General features: G+C 44.1%; 1 protein-coding gene across 2 annotated transcripts in view; it reads left to right on the top strand.

Moving 5' to 3' along the window:
- The window catches only part of ORC4 (origin recognition complex subunit 4), a 78,937-nt gene extending 59,936 nt beyond the window's left edge, over positions 1-19,001 (top strand). For both annotated transcript variants that reach the window (XM_088474871.1, XM_088474872.1), the window contains 5 exons: positions 4,601-4,687; positions 6,707-6,815; positions 8,938-9,033; positions 17,451-17,518; positions 18,712-19,001. In XM_088474871.1, the coding sequence (XP_088330997.1) occupies positions 4,601-4,687; positions 6,707-6,815; positions 8,938-9,033; positions 17,451-17,518; positions 18,712-18,894 (543 nt within the window). In that variant the 3' untranslated portion in view covers positions 18,895-19,001. The remainder of the gene's footprint in view (positions 1-4,600; positions 4,688-6,706; positions 6,816-8,937; positions 9,034-17,450; positions 17,519-18,711) is intronic.
- The last annotated feature ends 285 nt before the right edge of the window (positions 19,002-19,286 follow it).

Raw genomic sequence — 19,286 nt, 5'->3', positions numbered from 1 at the left:
TATTATTAGTGTTCACTCTAGCTCCGGCGGCAGGCAGGGCGCCGGAGCTAGAGAGGGCAACTTTGTGTGCGCGCCCCCGAAAAGGGGGGGTGGCCATGAAAAGGGGGCGGGTCTACAAGACGCGTCCCCTTTTCGGCGTACTTGGGGGCGTGCCCGGCACTTACGGACACGCCGGGCAGCCCCCAAGCACTGTAGACAGTGAGAATAGATGCCGGGCGCATGCGCCCGGCGGTGACCGGGTCACCGCAAATTTCTCCACCCACGGGACACTGCGACCCGCGGGTGAAGACGGCACCCACAGGCTTTATAGAGATTCAGTGGCATGAAATTGGAACAGTGTGGGAAGGTAGGATGAAATGAAAGGGTAAAGACTGTAGGGCAAGCCTGACCAAAACGTTCCGGAGCTCCCACCGGTAGATCGTGACCAACTTGCCAACAGCAACTGGGAATGCTGGCCTTTGAAGGGATCAGAGGCTAAAGAAGCCTCTGATCGCTTCAGAAGTCAGCGTTCCCACTGATGTAGTGCGCGGGTGATGTCATGACGTCACCCGCAATGTGAGGAGACTGCCCGCCTGCTAGATCCGGTTTGATCCAGTCAGCGGCGGAGGGAAGCCTGATGGTGCCCAGCGTGAAGTCGGGTAAGTTCTGCACAAGGGGTGTGGGGGCTGTTCTGCACTGGGAGGCACTACTACAGTGGGCCTTGTATAAGGGGCATTACTGTGGGCATTGTGTATAAGGGGCACTAATGTGTGTCGTAACTAGGGGTGAGCGGGTTCGGATTTCTGAAATCCGAAGCCCCCCGATCCGAGTCAGGCTCGACTTTTCCCGCCTGACTCGGATCTGAAATCGAGGCAAAACGTCATCATCCCGCCTTCCGGGTCTCGCGGGTTTTGGATCCTATATAAGGAACCCGCGTCGGCGCCATTTTCTCACTCGGCTGTGGACAGTGAAGAGGGAGGGTGGGAGTTAGGGCTGGCTGGGCTGTGTAGTGTAGTGTAGTGCAGAGTAGTGTTGTGCTGTGCTGCTGTTGTCCACTACTTCAAAGTCCATAGGGGCTGGCTGTGTTGTGCTGTGCTGCTGTTGTTAATAGGGGCTGTGTCCACTACTTCAAAGTCCATAGGAGCTGGGTGGACTGTGTTGTGCAGTTAGTTCTCCATAGGGGCTGTGTCCACTCCAAAGTCCTGTGCAGTGTCCCAGTCCTAAAGGGGTGCTGTAGTGTTGTCCAGGGGGTGCTCTGTCCATCAAGGGTGCTCCCCCCAAGTGCTAAAAAAAATAATATTTTTTCTGTGTTTGTGAATTGTGTGCGTAGTAGCCGCACGTGCATCAACAAAGTAGTGCCAAGCGTGCGCCTGTGTCACAAGTAAAGGGCCGGCTGGCTTGACCGTTAAAGGGTGCTGTAACCCCCAAAGTACACTCCAAACCAAATAACAACATATTTTCTGTGTTTGTGAATTGTGTGCGTAGTAGCCGCACGTGCATCAACAAAGTAGTGCCAAGCGTGCGCCTGTGTCATAAGTAAAGGGCCGGCTGGCTTGACCGTTAAAGGGTGCTGTAACCCCCAAAGTACACTCCAAACCAAATAAAAAAATATTTTCTGTGTTTGTGACTTGTGTGCACTGTGGCTGCACGTGCATCAACAAAGGAGCAGCGCCAAGCGTGCGCCTGTGTCCCATAAGTAAAGAGCCGGCTGGCTCATTTCTTATAGGGTGGTGTAACCCACAAAGTGCACTACTCTCCAGCACAAATAAAAAAATATTTTCTGTGTTTGTGTGCGCTTTAGCCGCACGTATAAATCAATATAACATAAATGGAGGACCAAACTTTCTCTGATAAAAATAAAATAAGGAAAGATCAAGAACCACTTCCTCCTAGTGCCTGGGAGTTGTTCATCATCCCAGAGAGGAAGTAGGAACACCACCACTTTTACTAAACAATTGACCCTCCAACAGTCCCTAGCGATGAGGATGAAGTACGACAGCAGTCATCCTGAAGCAAAACGTATAACTGAGGCCTTGACTGCTATGTTGGTGTTAGACGTGCGTCCGGTATCTGCCATTAGTGCAGTGGGATTTAGACAATTGATGGAGGTAGTGTGTCCCCGGTTCCAAATCCCATCTAGATTCTACCTGCATCCTCAAAGCAGCAGCGACAAGCGTGCGTCTGTCTGTTAAAGGGTGGTGTAACCCTCAAAGTGCTCCACAAACAATAAAAATATTCTTCTTTTTTTTTCTGTCTTTGTGAATGTGTGGGCTGTAGCCGCACCTGCATCCTTAAAGCAGCAGCGACAAGTGTGCGTCTGTCTGTTTAAAGGATTACATCGGTGACAGCATCCAAGTAGACATGTCAGACAGTCCGTACCTGTACTGGCAGGAAAAAGAAGCAATTTGGAGGTCCCTGTACAAACTGGCTCTATTTTACCTGAGTTGCCCCCCCTCCAGTGTGTACTCCAAAAGAGTGTTTAGTGCAGCCGGGAACCTTGTCAGCAAAAGGCGTAGGAGGTTGCTTCCACAAAATGTGGAGAAGATGATGTTCATAAAATGAATTATCAACTCTTCCAGGGAGACCAGCCTCCAGAACGTACAGAGGGACCTGTGGTTGTGGATTCCAGCGGGGACGAATTAATACTCTGTGAGGATGAGGATGTACACAACACTGAACAGGGTGAGGAATCGGAGGATGAGGACGACATCTTGCCTCCGTAGAGCCAGTTTGTGCAGGGACAGATTAATTGCCAGCTTGTTTTGTGGGGGCCCAAACGAACCAATCATTTCAGCCACAGTCGTGTGGCAGACCCTGGCGCTGAAATGTTTGGTTTGTTAAAGTGTGCATGTCCTGTTTATACAACATAAGGGTGGGTGGGAGGACAATTCCATCTTGCACCTCTTTTTTTTCTTTGAATTATGTACTGTTTGGGGCCTAGTTTTTCAAACTGCCATCCTGTCTGCCACTGCAGTGTCACTCCTAGATGGACCACGTGTTTGTGCCGCCCACTTGTATCTCTTAGCATAGTCATCCAGCTACCTCGGTGCAACCTTTTGGATATAAAAACACTATTGTGAGGTGTTCAGAATAGACTGGAAATGAGTGGAAATTAAGGTTATTGAGGTTAATAATAGCATAGGAGCAGAAAAACACACAAATTCAGTGATTTTAGCTGTTTTTATGCTTTTTAAAAAAAAATACAGATCCAAAACCCAGAACCCAAAACACGGAAGGGTGGTTTTGGCAAAACCAATCCAGATCCAAAACACGAAGAAAGATCCAGATCCAAAACCAAAACACGAAAAGTGGCCAGTGCACACCCCTAGTCGTAACGTGAATAAGGGACACTACTATGTGGTGAAATGTGAATAAGATTGTGCTGCTGTGTGACGTAATTTGAATTGGGGATACTATGTGTGATTTCATCAGGACAGACCCCATGCCCCTTGCTGTGATGTCACGTCCCCTTTTTCGGGCTCTGTAGATCACAAAAGGTTTTTAGCTTTAAAAGTAGATCACAAAGTCCAAAAGTCTGGCCACCCCTGCAGTAGGGCCTAAGGAGAAATATGCTGATGGTCACGAGAGAGCTGTTATAATATTAGAGATACTACATGCTAGATACGTATACAGGGCCAGATTAACAATGTGGCGGATATCTCGGAATTAGGCCCACAGTACCCTTGCTTACATCCAATGGAGTCCCTATGTCGATAACGTGCGAGCTGTTCTAATAATGCATGAGATAGTTATAGATATGAGTCTGCAGACAGGTGCATTCCTAACACTATGTTTTTCAAGTAAGAACCGTAGTGTTCTATTCAAATAGGCAATCTACATATACATTTGCACACTTTGGCCCTCATTCAGAGCCGCTCGTTAGCGGCAGTACGCTCGTTCCGAGCGATGTTTGCACATCTGCGCATGCGTACGGTTTTTAGTACGCATGCGCGAACCAGTCAGTGCGGCCAAAAATCGTTGGTACGCAATATAGCGAGTGCCTGCTATTTTGAATGACAGAATGAGGCGTATGTGGGTGGTAATAGGGGAAGGTGCTTGAAAATGGGGAGTGGAGATCCGAACGCAGGCGTGCTTAAAGGTCAAAACGGGCGTTTTATGGGTGTGTATATTTAAAACAGCAGCGTCATTGTTCACGTCACTGGGTTATTTTATAGCCAGAACTGCTCGCAAATTTGTGGTAGCAATCACCAACCACAAGAATAGCGAGCAGTTCATACGCTGGTCGATGTACTCGATTAATCTAATAAATAGCGGACATGACGTAGGATGTGAGCGGCCAGGGGGCGTTTTTAACAAATAAACGAGCGTATGTTTTGCTCGCTCGTTCAGACTTAGAGGTGTGAACAGACTACAATGTGCGTACGGATCATTTGAATAGCCACCCCTTGTTTTTAAACGAACGACCGCAAATAGCGAACGGCTCTGAATGAGGGCCTTTATTCGTTAAGGCACCATGATTACAAATAACAGGGAACGTCTTCTGACAGAAACAGGGCTAAGTTTAGGGAATAGTTAAGTGTTGGTGATTTTTCTTTTTTTTTTTTACAGTTTTATTCACAAACTTAAATTCTCTTTGCTATCTCAACTCTTTTGTTTTCAGAGTCTCCTGGAAACTAAAACTGTTGAGGATGTTCTTCAGAAGCAGTTTAATGCCTCAAAAGACCTGCGATCCCTGCACATGCTGTTGGTCAGTAGTCTCTGATTTATGGATGCTCTGTAGGTCTCCTGTGCAGTTATCTGTACCATATATTTCTGGTTGGTGCCTGTCTGTTTTCTTTGTTTTTTGCTTCTATCACTGCTGTGATAGTGGATGAGCAGGGTCCCACATAGCACGTTCTCATCACATTCGCTCACATGTCTGTGGCTTCCCACTTGGCTCCATTATCTCTCCCAGCATCATAACTTCAGATCCCATCTGGTCAGGTCACTCTGTCCAACAAAGTTGCCATGCTTTTATGAAATGCCCTGTGTTATGTACATTCTACTTCTACTGATAGTTGGTTATAGGTTGTCGTAGCTCCACCCACTCTACAGTTGATTACATATAACCCTAAGCAAACACACCCAAGAATTTATGTATATGTGAGCAATTGTCAAAGTTTTGTTGGTGCAGAAATCTGCATCTCCTGTGCCAATATGTGCCAGTATCTACAATCCATCATCTGTCTGTTCTAAAATGGGTACATTCTAAATCCCATGACTTTGGTTGGGAGATGCCAAAAGGTACCTATTGATGACAGGAACCCATATAGATCACAAGCTGGTCAGTTTTGTGGGAAAGCTGCCACTTTTTTTTCTTCATAGATTTGTCCTGGTTTTCTCTGATTACAAAGATGGGAATTCAAATCTTGGCAATGTACTGTGCTAAGCCCAAAGAATTATGGTAGCCATTAATCGCTAATCTTCCTATGCACCATTATGTCATGTGAGGGAAAATTGCCAATGTTGGTGGCCTCGAGGCTCCTGCTTCCCGACCGTCCCAGCGGCACTTTGGAGACATTGGGCCGTATTCAATTTGAAGCAAAAACCCGTTATCGGCGATAAATTATCGCCGATGACATCACTTTCACCTATTTCAATTATTCCTGTATTAAATTTCAAAGACTTTTCACCGCTGCGAAAAGTCTTTGTTAAATAACGGGGATAACTTTTCTCCATGTAATACATGGCGAAAAAAAGTGCAGAATTGGGGTTTAGGGGTGCAGGCTTAAAAAAAATAGCCTGCATCCCTGGGAATGTCCTCTAAAAGTAATGTATGTAAACAAAAATAAAAAATCAAGACACCCCAAAAAATGAACTTTAATTTTGGGGGTGAAAAAAAAAAAATAGGGGACGAACTTCTAAAATAGCGAAATTGATTCCAGAGGGCTTCCCAAGTATGCGGCAGGTGTTTTCTTCATTGCAGGTGGTAGCGGCTGGTGCATTTTTGAAGAATTTTGAAAGAAACATTTTATGGACTGAAAAATATGCTTGCACCCATTTTCATGTACCCCAAATTTGATGGCCATAGTTATTTTTCCCCACAAAAATAGCTAAATGCTATTCTTCATCTGTTCTTCACAGGCGCCGCTGATGTGTAAAAACCCGACTACCCTGCAGCAGGCCAAATCGGGGGTACCCATAGTGATCCCCCATGTCTTTACGGGGGTGCCAGGATGATTTCCCGAAAATTGCCAGGACTTTTCGCCTGTTCTAGTTTCGCTGGGTCTCCTTTTTAGCGTCCTTACAAATTGAATACGGGGATAAGCGGGGACAAGCGCGATACTTTTGCGCCTGCAAAACAGGCGAAGGAGGCGAAAATTCCGGACTTTTTGCCTCAAACTGATTTCCCACCAGAGAGTTTTAGGGGAAACGGTCTCCTTTGCCAGGTGGATGAAAAGAAGGCACCAAATAATATGTAGTTTGTAAGGTAATGACATTAATGTTCATTAAATAAATAGCTATGGAAACAGTCTGGATTCTGCTCTGCACTAAACATTGGTGTGATACCTGTAGCGGAAATAAATCTCCTTTTTCTGAACTTTTCACCACATCAGCCCCTGGTGAGCGGATGTTTAGAATAAATGCAGATCTGTCACTCTCACACATTATTCTTCTGGCATGTAGTTGTCATATATGTATTGTTATCTTCCATGCTTCATGTTAACTGTTTACAAGTTTAGTTTAATCACAGGTCCAGTATCTAACATGTGAAATTGATCCTCAGTTGCTGGCTCTATGCGGCATAAATGTATCTCACCCTCATCTGAATGCTGCTGACTTTGTGGAAGCCCAAAGACTCCGCAGCTTGGATTCTAAAGTGAATATACTGCACGGTGAGTATGGTCAGAACAAGTTATTCTCTTCTGCAGAAAGTCAGTGAGTTTATTTGTTTTTTGTTTTTTTTAAATCAAGTGTTGTTATTGAAAATTTTCCAATAACAAAAGTAAAACATTAAAAACAAAAGGAAAAATAAAGGAAGAATATATTAAATCTCTCTAAAAGAGGGAACAGCTTAGGAAATAAAAGAGCATGGACCCACCAATATGCATGTAATAAACTGAACAAAAAGGACCATACAATTTCAGTACAAACTGAAACGACACACTTATTTCAAAAGAGGAAGAATAAGAGAGCACTGATATAGGCAACATTAAAGGTAAAAACACAAACCATATTATAGCACTAGATAAAGCGGAGGCACCCAGTAAGGCACAATCCAAGGGGGCTATGGCTGGTCAACCCAAACAAGGACAGGAAGACTCGGCTCCACCAAAATACGAAGCATGAACTAGGACACTTATGGTTTGTGTGTCACATTCTCAGTGACCAGATCCTAATGAAATAGAAGCTGCTTCCTTTGAATATGTCTGAAGTAACAGAGAGAGAGAGAGACATATCCTGATGGGAAAACCAACTGGTCTTGAAACGTCGACAGCGCTTATGTGATTTGTGACAACATATCACCCTATACATCTATCGAGGATTGCTGCCTGTTTTGAGGGGCCATTCAACTCTATATGGAAGTTTATTAAGTATGCGTTATGGAGGAAGACACCCTTGTCACCACTAATAAATGTATTCAGAGTGCTGGGGGCTGACCTCAATAAATAAATAAATAAAATATATATATATATATATATATATATATCAAGCAAATAGGCGGCACTCCAAGTCTTGAGATGATAAAATAAGATGTGTCTTTATTGCATCGACGTTGGAGTGCCGCCTATTTAATTGATCTATTTGGAAGGTTTCCTTGCCCATTTGGAGGGCACCCAAGTAGTTTTACCAGAGGCTTACAGCAGCCTCAGAGTGCTGGGTACCGCATGAGATATATATATATTCAGAAACCTATGCGTTACATTAAAAAATTAATGAACCCTTATATTAAAAATGTAAATCTCAAATATCAAGGGAGCCTTTGAGGGATCAGGCCGTTTCAGTACTTAATTGACTGTAACTAATTGAATTGAAAGAGGTTGGCAGCATATGGGCGGTGGAAGGATGGGGCGCGGTGTCCAGGAGTGGATAGGGGCTTGCAGAATAAATAAAGGATCATCCTTATCACCAACTGAGCGCCTGGTGGCTCCAGTCCATATTTTTCCCATATAATTAACAAGTACCCTGGACAATTACATAGATCACCTGCACTGTCAATGCCACCACTTGTGTCATACGGTCAGAGGCTGGGACTTCATCTTGGTACCATTTTAGACTAACTGGAGTAATATTTTTGCTTTAGTCCTATTATCATGGACCTGATAAAATATAAATGTGCAGATTTAAATATTATTTTTCTATTCACTAATTGTCCAAGTTCAGATGACTCATTTATTTTACTTGCATATACCCTATTCCAACTTTTACCAAATACATTGCTTTATTTGTGTCACTACTGTGTTTCCAGGCACATACTTATATATAATATAATCAGCACATTTATTTACCGCTGTACCTCTCCCCTCCAATCTCTTGGTGCTTGTTGCAACATAAATCCTCTATATAGTAATACTGTACCATTATGTGCAGTCATCATGCTAATAAAGGGGCAATTCAATTCCCAGTGTGGCGATGTAGCGGATGAATGCCAGAAGCTATTCAGCTGTCCGCTTTGCATCCTGCACTAAAGTTTATCACGACTGATGCGGTTTATCACAACTGATGCCTGGGAATTAGTCACTCTAAACAGCATTGTCTGACTTAAGTGCTGTTACCGTATGCGATGCTGCCCTAAGGCGTTAGTTAAATTGGACTTGTGCGCGGCCCTCAACATTGTGCGAGAAGAAATCCTCTAGACAGGGATTTACAACGCCACCAATTGAATGGCTCTGGGCACTCTTCTTGTGAGTTACATTGCTGCACTGCCCCAATGTCAATATTTTAGAAATATAGAAAAAATTTGAAATTGGATATCTATGTTGTGTGGAGAATGTCACCGATGTCTTTTGTCTCCAGGTTTGTCTGTTCTGGAAATGTGTCTGGTAATCGCCATGAAACACTTGCAGGATACTTATAATGGGGAGCCATTTAATTTTCAAATGGTACACAATGGTAAGATCTCTTTTTTTATATTGTAGCTCACAACCGTATGGTGAGTCATAACCACTGAGCCGCCTAATGTTTTTGTTCACTATTTCCAGGCACTTGTCAGGTAGTCTTACATGTCTTTCCCTGAAGAAAACGTAACTGTGGTCCCTGGGCAAGGATAGTCCTCTTTGTTTCATTATATTCCATTTCAGGTCTCGGCAGTGTATAATCTCTCAGTATACATCTTCGTTGCATTCTATGGAGAGGTAAAACTCTAGGCGACCAGTCTGTAACCATCTTTGCTGATTTACCTTTGCTCCTCAAATATGTGTGCAGGAAGATCAGCACTGGTTTGTTACCATAATACGCTGTCTAGAGTTTTTTTTATTTTTTATTGAGGCACTGCAGTACAATGTGATGTTCAATAAAACAATCTAACACTTCTGAACAAAAAAACAGATGTAGGATACATCAAGATTCCAAATAGGTCTTCGTGAAAAACCAAAAAGCAAGTATGAAGTATTCTAGTTGTAGAATCATCCTCATTCGGGTAAATGTCATCCCTGTTAGGGTATTCTAGGTGGAGGTTCCTTACTGGTAGGATGGTTACTTTAGGTTGAGGATCGACACCGTGGTTATTGCAGATGTTGAGTATTATTGGTTGGGGAGTTATACAGAGGATGAGTATTCTGGGTGGGGGATTGGCACTCTGCTTATTGCAAGGAAAAAGTACGAGGGTTGTTCAAAAAGTAATGCCTAAATGCTCACAACTCAAATTTTGTAATAGATACAGATTTGAAAATTTGCAGTAAAATACTTTGAAGTCTTAGTAACAGAATGACTCTACTCAAAAAATTCACCATCTGCCCTCAAACATTTTCTCCACCTCTCAACCCAAGCTGTGAATCCACTTTGGAAAAATTCCAGTGGTTGCTGTTTGACCCAGGAATGTATGGCATTTTTAACAACCTCTATATCTTCAAAATGTTGACCACGGTAACAGTTTTTGAGAGGGCCAAACAGATGAAAGTCAGAAGGGGCCAAATCAGGGCTGTATGGATGTGGCATTATTGCATGGTGGATGTGGCATTATTGCCCACCCCATTTTGGCAATGGCCGCAGATTTTGCCATCGAAGTATGAGGTCTGGCATTGTCGTGGTGTAAGATGACATTTGACAGTCAAATTGTTGACCTTTTTTGCGGATGGCTTCTTTCAGTTTCTTAAGTGTAATAATGTATCGATCACTGTTGATTGATTGATTGGTTTTGTTCCAAGTAATTGATGAGAATAACACCTCGGCAATCCCAGAAGAATGTGGCCATGACTGTTTACGGATCGCTGTGATTTAAACTTTTTTGACCTAGGTGAACTTAGGTGTTTCCATTGCTTTAATTGGGCCTTTGTTTCTGGGTCACAAAGGAATACCCAGGTCTTATCTCCTGTAATTACATTTTCCAAAAACATCTCAGGGTTGGCTTCAAAGTTGGTCAAAAGGTCATTGCACACTTCCACCCATCTGGGCCTTATGATCCCTGGTTAATTGCTTTGGAATCCATTTAGCACACACTTTACGATATCCCAAATCATTGATTAGTGTTTTTACAGTGCCATGGCTACATTCAAGTTCATCACTGATATCTCTGATGGTCACACAATGGTCTTTCTGAATCATGGCATCGAGTTTGTGTCAGTTCTCTGCTGTCACTGCAGTTGATGGTCTGCCACCACGAGGTTTGTCGCACACGGACTATTCTCCCAATTGAAAACGCTTCATCCACCTTCTGACATTGCTATAGTCAATTGTACGCTCACCATACACTTTCTTTCAGTCTTCTGTGGATTTCTGTAGCACTGCAGCCTTCTTTTCCCAGAAATTCAATGACAGCTCTTTATTTCATCTTGGATTCCATGGTATTTCTTGGACTACCTAAACAAAACTACATATATAGTTAGCAGACATATTAAACTACAAACTGACAAAGTTTCAGATAAATGTTTCATATTATTTCAGAGTTATGAGCATTTAGGCATTACTTTTTGAACAAGCCTCGTATTATTGGTAGAGGATCCACACTTAGCTATTGCAAAGCATGAGTATTCTGGGTGAAAGGTTCACAGTGGGGTTACTGCAGAGTAGGAGTATTATGGGTGGAGGAAACCATACTGGTCTAATTGCAGAGGTGGATTAGTCACACTGGTGTTATTGCACAGAATAAGTATTATGGGTGGAGGATTCACAGTGTGGTTATTACATAATTAAACTGAATGTGAATACACTAATTATTATACATAATGTTAATTTCATCTTCATCCACAGGGGACACTGGAGTCTAGACTGTGTGGTATAGATGGGTGCTGAGTGGAGCCGGCACTTTAAGAAATCTATAAGTGCGACTGGCTAATCCCCCTCTATGCCCCCAGTTTTAGAAAAAGTGCTTCAAGGGAGCCGGTTCCCTAGGCACACTCTGCAGTTTTTTTTTATACTTTTATTTCATTTAATTTATATCAACACGAGGATACAGGCAGACAGTTCGCCCCTGTCTGCACCGCGGCAGCTGCCGGTGGGTACACACAGCCTGTCCTGCATCCTGGCACAGCAGCTCCTTCTATCCAGTCCCTGCATTCTGTCCAGCCAAGGGAGACAGTGAGTTTCTGGGGATGGTTGTTTAGGGGCGCCCTTAGGGGGGTTATTGTGTGACTCCCTCTGCTGACTCTCTCTCTCTCCTTTATCTCACTGTCACTGTGTGCCTGGGGTGAGTGTAATTCTTGCTGTTGTGATCTCCTCTGTGTGAGTTCAGTATGGCAGGCAAGGGAGCAGCCTCTAAGGCATCTCAGAAACTTTATGCCTGTAAGAAGTGCAACGCCAAGTTCACTCAGGCTAACTCGGAGGGGGCTCTGCTATGTGATGCTTGTGACTCTGGACTTGCCCCTGCGGGGACTAACCCTGTCCAGGACCAAGCTGGGGGGCTGTCCTCTCCTCCGTGGATTTCGGCTCTGACTGGTGTCATGTCAGATCTTTCGGCAGAATTAGCAGTGTCCAGTAGAGAAAGGGAAACTTCCAAGTCAGCTGAAACAGCCTGTGCTCAGGCATTAGCTAGGTCTATGGATAGTTGGTTCAGGTGGTGAGTTCTTCCTCCCGTGTTCTGACAGCACTGTCACGGCCGCTACCCAGGAAAAGAACTCTGGCAGCGATTTTACAGTTGGACGACTCAGAAGAGGAATGGTCGTCACCTTTAGAGGAGGGTGAGTTCCTTCAGGGCTCAGAGGAAGTATTTCTTCCGGAGGAGAATCTGCAGGAGGTGGATGAGGGCCCTCAGGGTCTTGAGGCTCTCATTGTTGCAGTACGTCAGGTACTTAAGATAACAGACGAGGAGTTTTCGGCTCCAGTATCCCTTTTTGCTAAACAGCAACGGTCTTCTATTACCTTTCCTATTCCCCAGGAGCTGGAGGACCAGTTGACTGTTGCTTGGAAACATCCGGACAAAAGGTTCCAGATAGCCAAGCGTCTTCTTTTCACTTATCCCTTTCCTGCAGATAGTAGGGCTTGCTGGGAGTCTCCGCCAACGGTGGATTCATCGGTCTCGCGTCTTTCCAAGAAGACTACTCCTCCAGTTCCAGGTGTGATTCCAGGGGTGAAGCTTCTGACCATAAGTTGGAAACTACATTAAAGTCCATCTATGCGGTTGCTGGGGTTCTTCTCCATCCTGCGTTAGTAGGCTCTTGGGTTAACAAGTTTACAAAATGATGGGCTGTGGAATTAGCCAGAAGTTTGCGTTCGGGAGCCCCAAGGTCTGAGCTTCTCATTTTAGCAGAGCACATCAGGGAGTCAGCCATATACCTTGGAGAGGCTTCTAGGGAGATTGGGTTGCTTGGCTCCTGGGTTTTGGCTTCGGCGGTTGCGGCTCGCAGAGCACTCTGGCTTCATTCCTGGCAGGCTGATGCAGAGTCCAAGAGGGCTGTGGAGGCGTTACTATTCTCAGGTGATATTCTCTTCAGCCCTGAATTGGACAAATGGATTTCTCAGGCGACATGGGGCAAATCCACTTTTCTGCCGTCCTACTTGTCTTCTACACATATGCCTAAGAGGTCTTATTCTGGAACTTCCTTTTGTTCCTTTCGGGTTCCTACAAGATTTTGAGGCCGTGCAAGAGGCTCCTCTTCCGCTTCTAAAGGAACAAGAGGTAGAGGGAGTGCTTCAGCCCCCCCTCGCTGTCAGAACCCTGATAGCGCGATGTGTTTTTGGATATTATTTTTAAACCTTACTTATTATAAGAAGAAATTTAATAATTCACACCAATACCAACTTTAAAATAAATGACAATGTTTTACTTAAAAGCAATTTAATTATACATGTATTATGGTATTAATGTCAAAGCAGACTTACAACATAAAAAACAACAAGTTCAGCAGCACTAACAAAATGATTATTTGCAATGCCTAGCATAATCTCAACTAACTCCCAAGGTGACAGCCAGCCCTGTTTATACTTACAGCCCAGCGCCCCGCGACTCTCTCGACCTACGATCTCTCCTGCTCAACCCGACTGACCGACCCCTCCCCTTTTTGATCAATCTTTTATACTTTTTTCCTCTCTGCTACTAACATATTCTAAAATGACGAATATTAATTAATTCAATATTCATGCGCACTAAACATTTCACTAATTATATATTTTAAACATAACAAAACCTATAATCTCCTTTCTATGTTCTCAAAATACTGGTGACCGCTTATAGGCCAAGGCTATCCTGATTAGCTCCCTCCTTGTTTAGCCAGATCTGAGACCTACTGTCTCCTAGTCTGTTCATATTCAACTATCCAATTATTCTGTCTTGCTAGAGAAGAAATAGTTTTCCACAGTTCTGATTTATACCTATTCCTGTAATAACACTTATACCTTTAGATTATACAATATTAACCAATAATAACTGTTGCTTCAGACACACACCTGCCTACTTTAGAGAGAGGGTAAACCTAATCTCTAGGTCTGAGGCCATTCGACACGTGACTGTCCTCTGCAACTACAACTAATATATATTCTGAATCATTTCTATGTACTCTTAATTGCAATGAAAATAATGAAAGACATAAGCATGCATATATACGGTCACATATTCCGGCTTTATCAACCCTAAGCCTGCCGACAAACCTGTGGCATGACGGGCTGCCTGCCCACATGGGGACCCCATTGGTGGGAACTCTTCTTTCTTGCTTCAAGAATGTGTGGATTCAGACCTGCTCAGATGCCTGGGTTCAAAATCTGGTCTCTCGGGTACCAGATAGATTTTGCATTTCATGCTCTTTTCATTTATTTCATGACAGGTCTTCCATCTTCGAATGAGAAGAGGAAGGTGTTGCAGAAGGCAATCTCCAAACTCCTGGAGTCAGAGGTTGTTGTACAAGTTCCACTTCATCAGCGCAAGGAAGGGTTCTATTCAAATCTTTTTGTGGTCCCCAAGCCGGACGGCTCAGTGCGCCCTCTTCTGAACCTAAAGTCTTTGAATCTTCACTTAATGTTTTACAGGTTCAAGATGGAATCCCTGTGCCCGGTGATTGCGAGCTTGGAACAGGGGCAATTTCTGGTGTCATTAGACATAAAGGATGCATACTGTACTTGCACATTCCTATCTGGGAACCACATCAGGCATTTCTCAGGTTTGCAATTTAGGAGTCTTATTATCAGTTTCGAGCTCTTCCGTTCGGCTCTCTTCGGCCCCCAGAGTCTTCACAAAAGTCAAGGACAATCTCCTCCTCAAGGCTCCTTCTCCGGAAAGATTACTTCAAGATGTATCGGTTGCGACACGGCTGGATCATCAATTTTCCAAAGTCTCAGTTGGTTCCATCACAGCGCCTCCAGTTCCTGGGGATGATTTTGGACACCATTCTACAGAAGGCGTTTGTACCAGAGGACAAGGCCATGGCGATTCAGGAGCTGGTCCGCCTAGTTCTCAAGCCTCGGTGGGTGTCGGTTCATCTTTGTATCTGACTTCTAGGAAAGTGGCGGCCTTCGAAGCATTAGAGTTCGGTAATTTTCACTCTCGGACCTTCCAGTTAAATCTATTGTGCCAATGGTCGGGATCCCATCTCCACATGCACAGCCTGGTCCGTCTTTCTCCCAAGACAAGAGTTTCCCTTCTTTGGTGGTTGCAGTCCAGCCATCTTTTGGTAGGTCGGCGGTTCGGGATTTGGGATTGGATCCTTCTGATGATGCACGCCAGCCTCATGGGTTGGGGGGCTGTTGTTCTGGGATATCATTACCAGGGCCACTGGTCAGCTCAGGAGACCCTTCTTCCGATAAATATTCTGGAACTCAGGGCAGTGCACAACGCTTCTTCGAGGACTAGCCATTCGGGTCCAATCAGACAATGCAACCGCTGTGGCGTACATCATTGGACAGGGAGGAACAAGAAGTCGGGGCGCCATGTGGGAGGTCTCTTGCTTACTCCGTTGGGCAGAAAAACACGCGGCAGCGTTGTCGGTGGTCTTCTTCCCAGGAGTCGACAACTGGGAAGCAGATTACCTCAGTCGCCAGGATCTCCATCCGGGGGAATGGGGTCTGCATCCTCAGATTTTCCAGCAGCTGGTTCAGCTATCGGGCAGACCTCAGATAGACCTCATGGCGTCCAGACACGACCATCAACTTCCTCATTACTGCTCCTGCACCCAGGATCCAGAGGCGGAGGCAGTGGCTGCACTAGTTTGTGTATCTATTCCCACCGATTCCCCTTCTTCCTCAAGTGCTCAAGCGCATCAAGAGGAAGAGGGTCAGCGTCATCCTGTTGGCTCCGAACAGGCCGCTCAGGGCCTGGTACTCAGATCTACAGTTGCCATTTGCAGCAGAACCTCAGCCGCTGCCCCTTTGTCCAGATCTCCTTCAGCAGGGTCCGTTCTGTTACTCCGCCTTACAGCGGCTTCGTTTGATGGTGTAGCTGTTGAGGCCGCTTTGTTGATACGCAATGGCATTCCACGTGCGGCTATTCTTACCATGGTCAGGGCTAAAAAGCCGGTGACTTCAGCCCACTACCATCGAATTTGGAAGGCCTACGTCTCTTGGTGTGAACGACGGGGTTGTCATTCCTCGTCTTTTCGCCTGGGCTGTCTCTTAGGTTTTCTTCAGTCTGGTTTCGATGCTGGCCTTAGATTGGGTTCTTGAAAGGTTCAGGTTTCGGCCTTGTCTATTTTCTTCCAGTGCAAGTTAGCCTTGCTTCCTGAGGTATAGACTTTTTTGCAGGGGATCCTTCGTCTTCAACCTCCATTTGTTCCCTTGATGGCTTCTTGGGATCTCAACCTAGTGCTTTCTTTTCTTCCGTCGTCTGTTTTTGAACCATTGGAAACGGTTGATTTAAGGTATCTTTCCTGGAAGATAGTACTTCTATTGGCCTTGGCTTCGGCTAGGCAAGTCTCGGAGCTTGGAACTCTGTCCTGTCACTCACCTTCCATATTTTTTTATGCGGATTGTGCAGTGCTCCATACTCGTTCTGATTTTTTACCGAAGGTGGTTTCCTCCTTCCATATTAACCAGCCGATTGTAGTCCCTGTTTTGGAGGGGACCAGCCATCTTCACGTTCCTTTAGATGTTTTTCGCGCCATGCGGAATTACGTGGATCGAACTGCTCAGTTACGCAAGTCCAATGCTTTGTTTGTTCTATATGATGCAGCAAAACATGGATGGCCTTCTTCCAAACAGATTCTGGCCCATTGGATTCGTCTGACTATTCGTCAGGCCTATCTGGCGGCATCCCGGTCTCCGCCGGTATCTATTTCAGCACATTCTACGCTTTTGGTTGCTCCCTCGTGGGCGGCTGCTAGTGGGGTTTCTGTTTTCCAGCTCTGCCGTGCAGCCACTTGGTCCAGTTCAAACACTTTTGTTCGTTTCTACAGGTTTGACACCATTGCGGCTGCTGTTTCTCAGTTTGGCCGTTCGGTTTTACAAGTGTCGCAACGCCCTCCCACCCATGGGAGTGGCTTTGGGACGTCCCCACAATCTTGACTCCAGTGTTCCCTGTGGATGAAGGAGAAAACAGGATTTTGGTACTCCCTGTAAAATCTGTTTCTCTGAATTCCACAGGGTACACTGGATGCCCGCCATGCGCTGCTTTTTTCCGCTTGAGATCTGTTACAGTGTGATTGATTGCCTTTGCGGACAGTTGTTCTTGTTTTTGTTCTGTTTTTCCTCCTTCTCTAGAGGTCTATTTTCCTCTCGGCTCAGTTTCTATAAGTGGGGGATATAGAGGGGGAGGAGCCAGTTACACTTATAGATTTGTTCAAGTGCCAGCTCCACTCTGCACCCGTCTATACCCTACAGTCTAGACTCCAGTGTCCCCTGTGGAATCAGAGAAACCGATTTAACGGTGAGTACCAAAATCCTGTTTTTGCAAAATAAATTTGTATAAATATATTGTGTGTCTCATAAGCCATGTCTACTCTGTATTGCTGCAGAATTTCAGAAGTTTATTCAGAGGAAAGCTCATTCTATCTATAACTTTGAAAAACCTGTGGTTCTGAAGGTGAGCTTTTATTTTTTCATATACACCTCTCCAGCATACTTTGACATTTATAACATATTAGTAAACTATTGACAGTAGCACACGAATGAGTGCATTGCATATTCTGTCTAGTGGGATTATCCATGTACACTATGGAGTATTCCTATAGTGAGAAATATAGTTACGTATTCAAACCGGAAATAAACTTGTCCATAATGAAGTATTTTACTACAGCTGATTCTTCATTCTTTTACACAGCACACTCTGCTGGACACTTTGCAAACTGCGTCATGCAACCTCAGTCTATGCTGGTATTGAATGCTTCTCTGTATATGTGCACGCTTGTGCACTATCTATCGGCTTCCTAGTGAGGCCTTTGTTACCATTATGGCTACATTATATTGCATTATGGCTGTCTGTTCAAATTCTTATGTCACTTACATTTGGAAAGAATGTTTCCATTGGATTTAAAGAGTGGTGTTTTTATTTTCTTACATTTTATATGAAGATTATGACTTTTACATTTATTAATAGCACTGTGAAGACACTGTTCTCCTGTATTGCATTTGTACACCCGACATAGGAATACTGCTGTGTTTTTGAGTTGTGCCTATCTTGAGATTAAAAATACACATGTAAAGGCTCATACACACTTAACGATATGCTCCATGAGCGATATTGTTAAGTGTTTATTGTTAAGTGTTTTCCCTGCACTGCCGGGCTCTATGTCGTTAACAGAATTGAGCACACACACTGAACGATATCGTTAACGATATTGTTCAGTGACCGCACCCTCCCTCATCCCCGAACTTGCAGAACCTGACAATATCGTCAGGTTGCCCTGCAAGTATGGGCGATGAAAGACATTGTTAACGATCCGCATGAGCACGCATCGTTAACTATATTGTGCATACACACTTAACAATATCGTTATTATTCATATCGTTAAATTTATCGACTAGTGTGTATGCGGCTTAAGACAAACCTTTAACACGTACATACAAGATGCGAACTGCATCTAACTCTAAATGAGGCTCTTTATTTTTTTTTATGTTGTTGTTTTTGGCATGCATCTTCCATAATAATCTCTATTATTAGAGCATAACTGAATTTGCCAATGTCTTAATGGTAAACCTACAGCTAAGTGCTAACGTATGCTTAGCTTTATAGAAGTACACTTCTCACCTATACACACTTTGTGATTTTATTGGCAGGCATTTGAACATTTGCACCAGTTGGAGCTGATCAAACCAATGGAAGGTCTCTCTGTCCGGACACAAAAGGAATACAGACTCATGAAATTACTGCTTGATAATTGCCAAATATCAGAAGCCCTTCAGAAGTATCCCAATTGTCCAACAGATGTAAAACAGTGGGCCATATCCTCGCTGAGCTGAGAAGCTTAATTTTTTTCCCTTTGTTATATTTGTACTTGCTATAAAATATATCTTTTTTTTTTTCAAATTGCAGAATTTTCCTTTCAATTAAACTACTTTATTATTTATTAACAGTTTCTTATATAGCGCAGCATATTCTGTTGCGCTTTACAATTGGAAACATAAATAGAACAAAACTGGGTAATAACAGATATATACTGTAGGTAGGAAGGTACTTTACATTGATGATGTCATACAACCATGGAAACAACACCTGCTAGGTGGAAAAACATTTCTAGGCCTCGATCCAATTAGGTGCGAATTGCAAGTAGCGAGTTTGTTTCTTTAAACTCGCACACTTCGCCGTGAAGCGTGCTCCCGAGAATTCTCCAATCCAATTAAAAATGCCTATT

Source organism: Taudactylus pleione, unplaced genomic scaffold (genome assembly GCF_031769625.1).
Source record: "Taudactylus pleione unplaced genomic scaffold, aTauple2 ptg000156l, whole genome shotgun sequence".
NCBI lineage: Eukaryota > Metazoa > Chordata > Amphibia > Anura > Myobatrachidae > Taudactylus > Taudactylus pleione.
The sequence above is the reverse complement of the archived record's forward strand: the minus strand, read 5'-3'. Positions and strand labels throughout refer to the sequence as shown.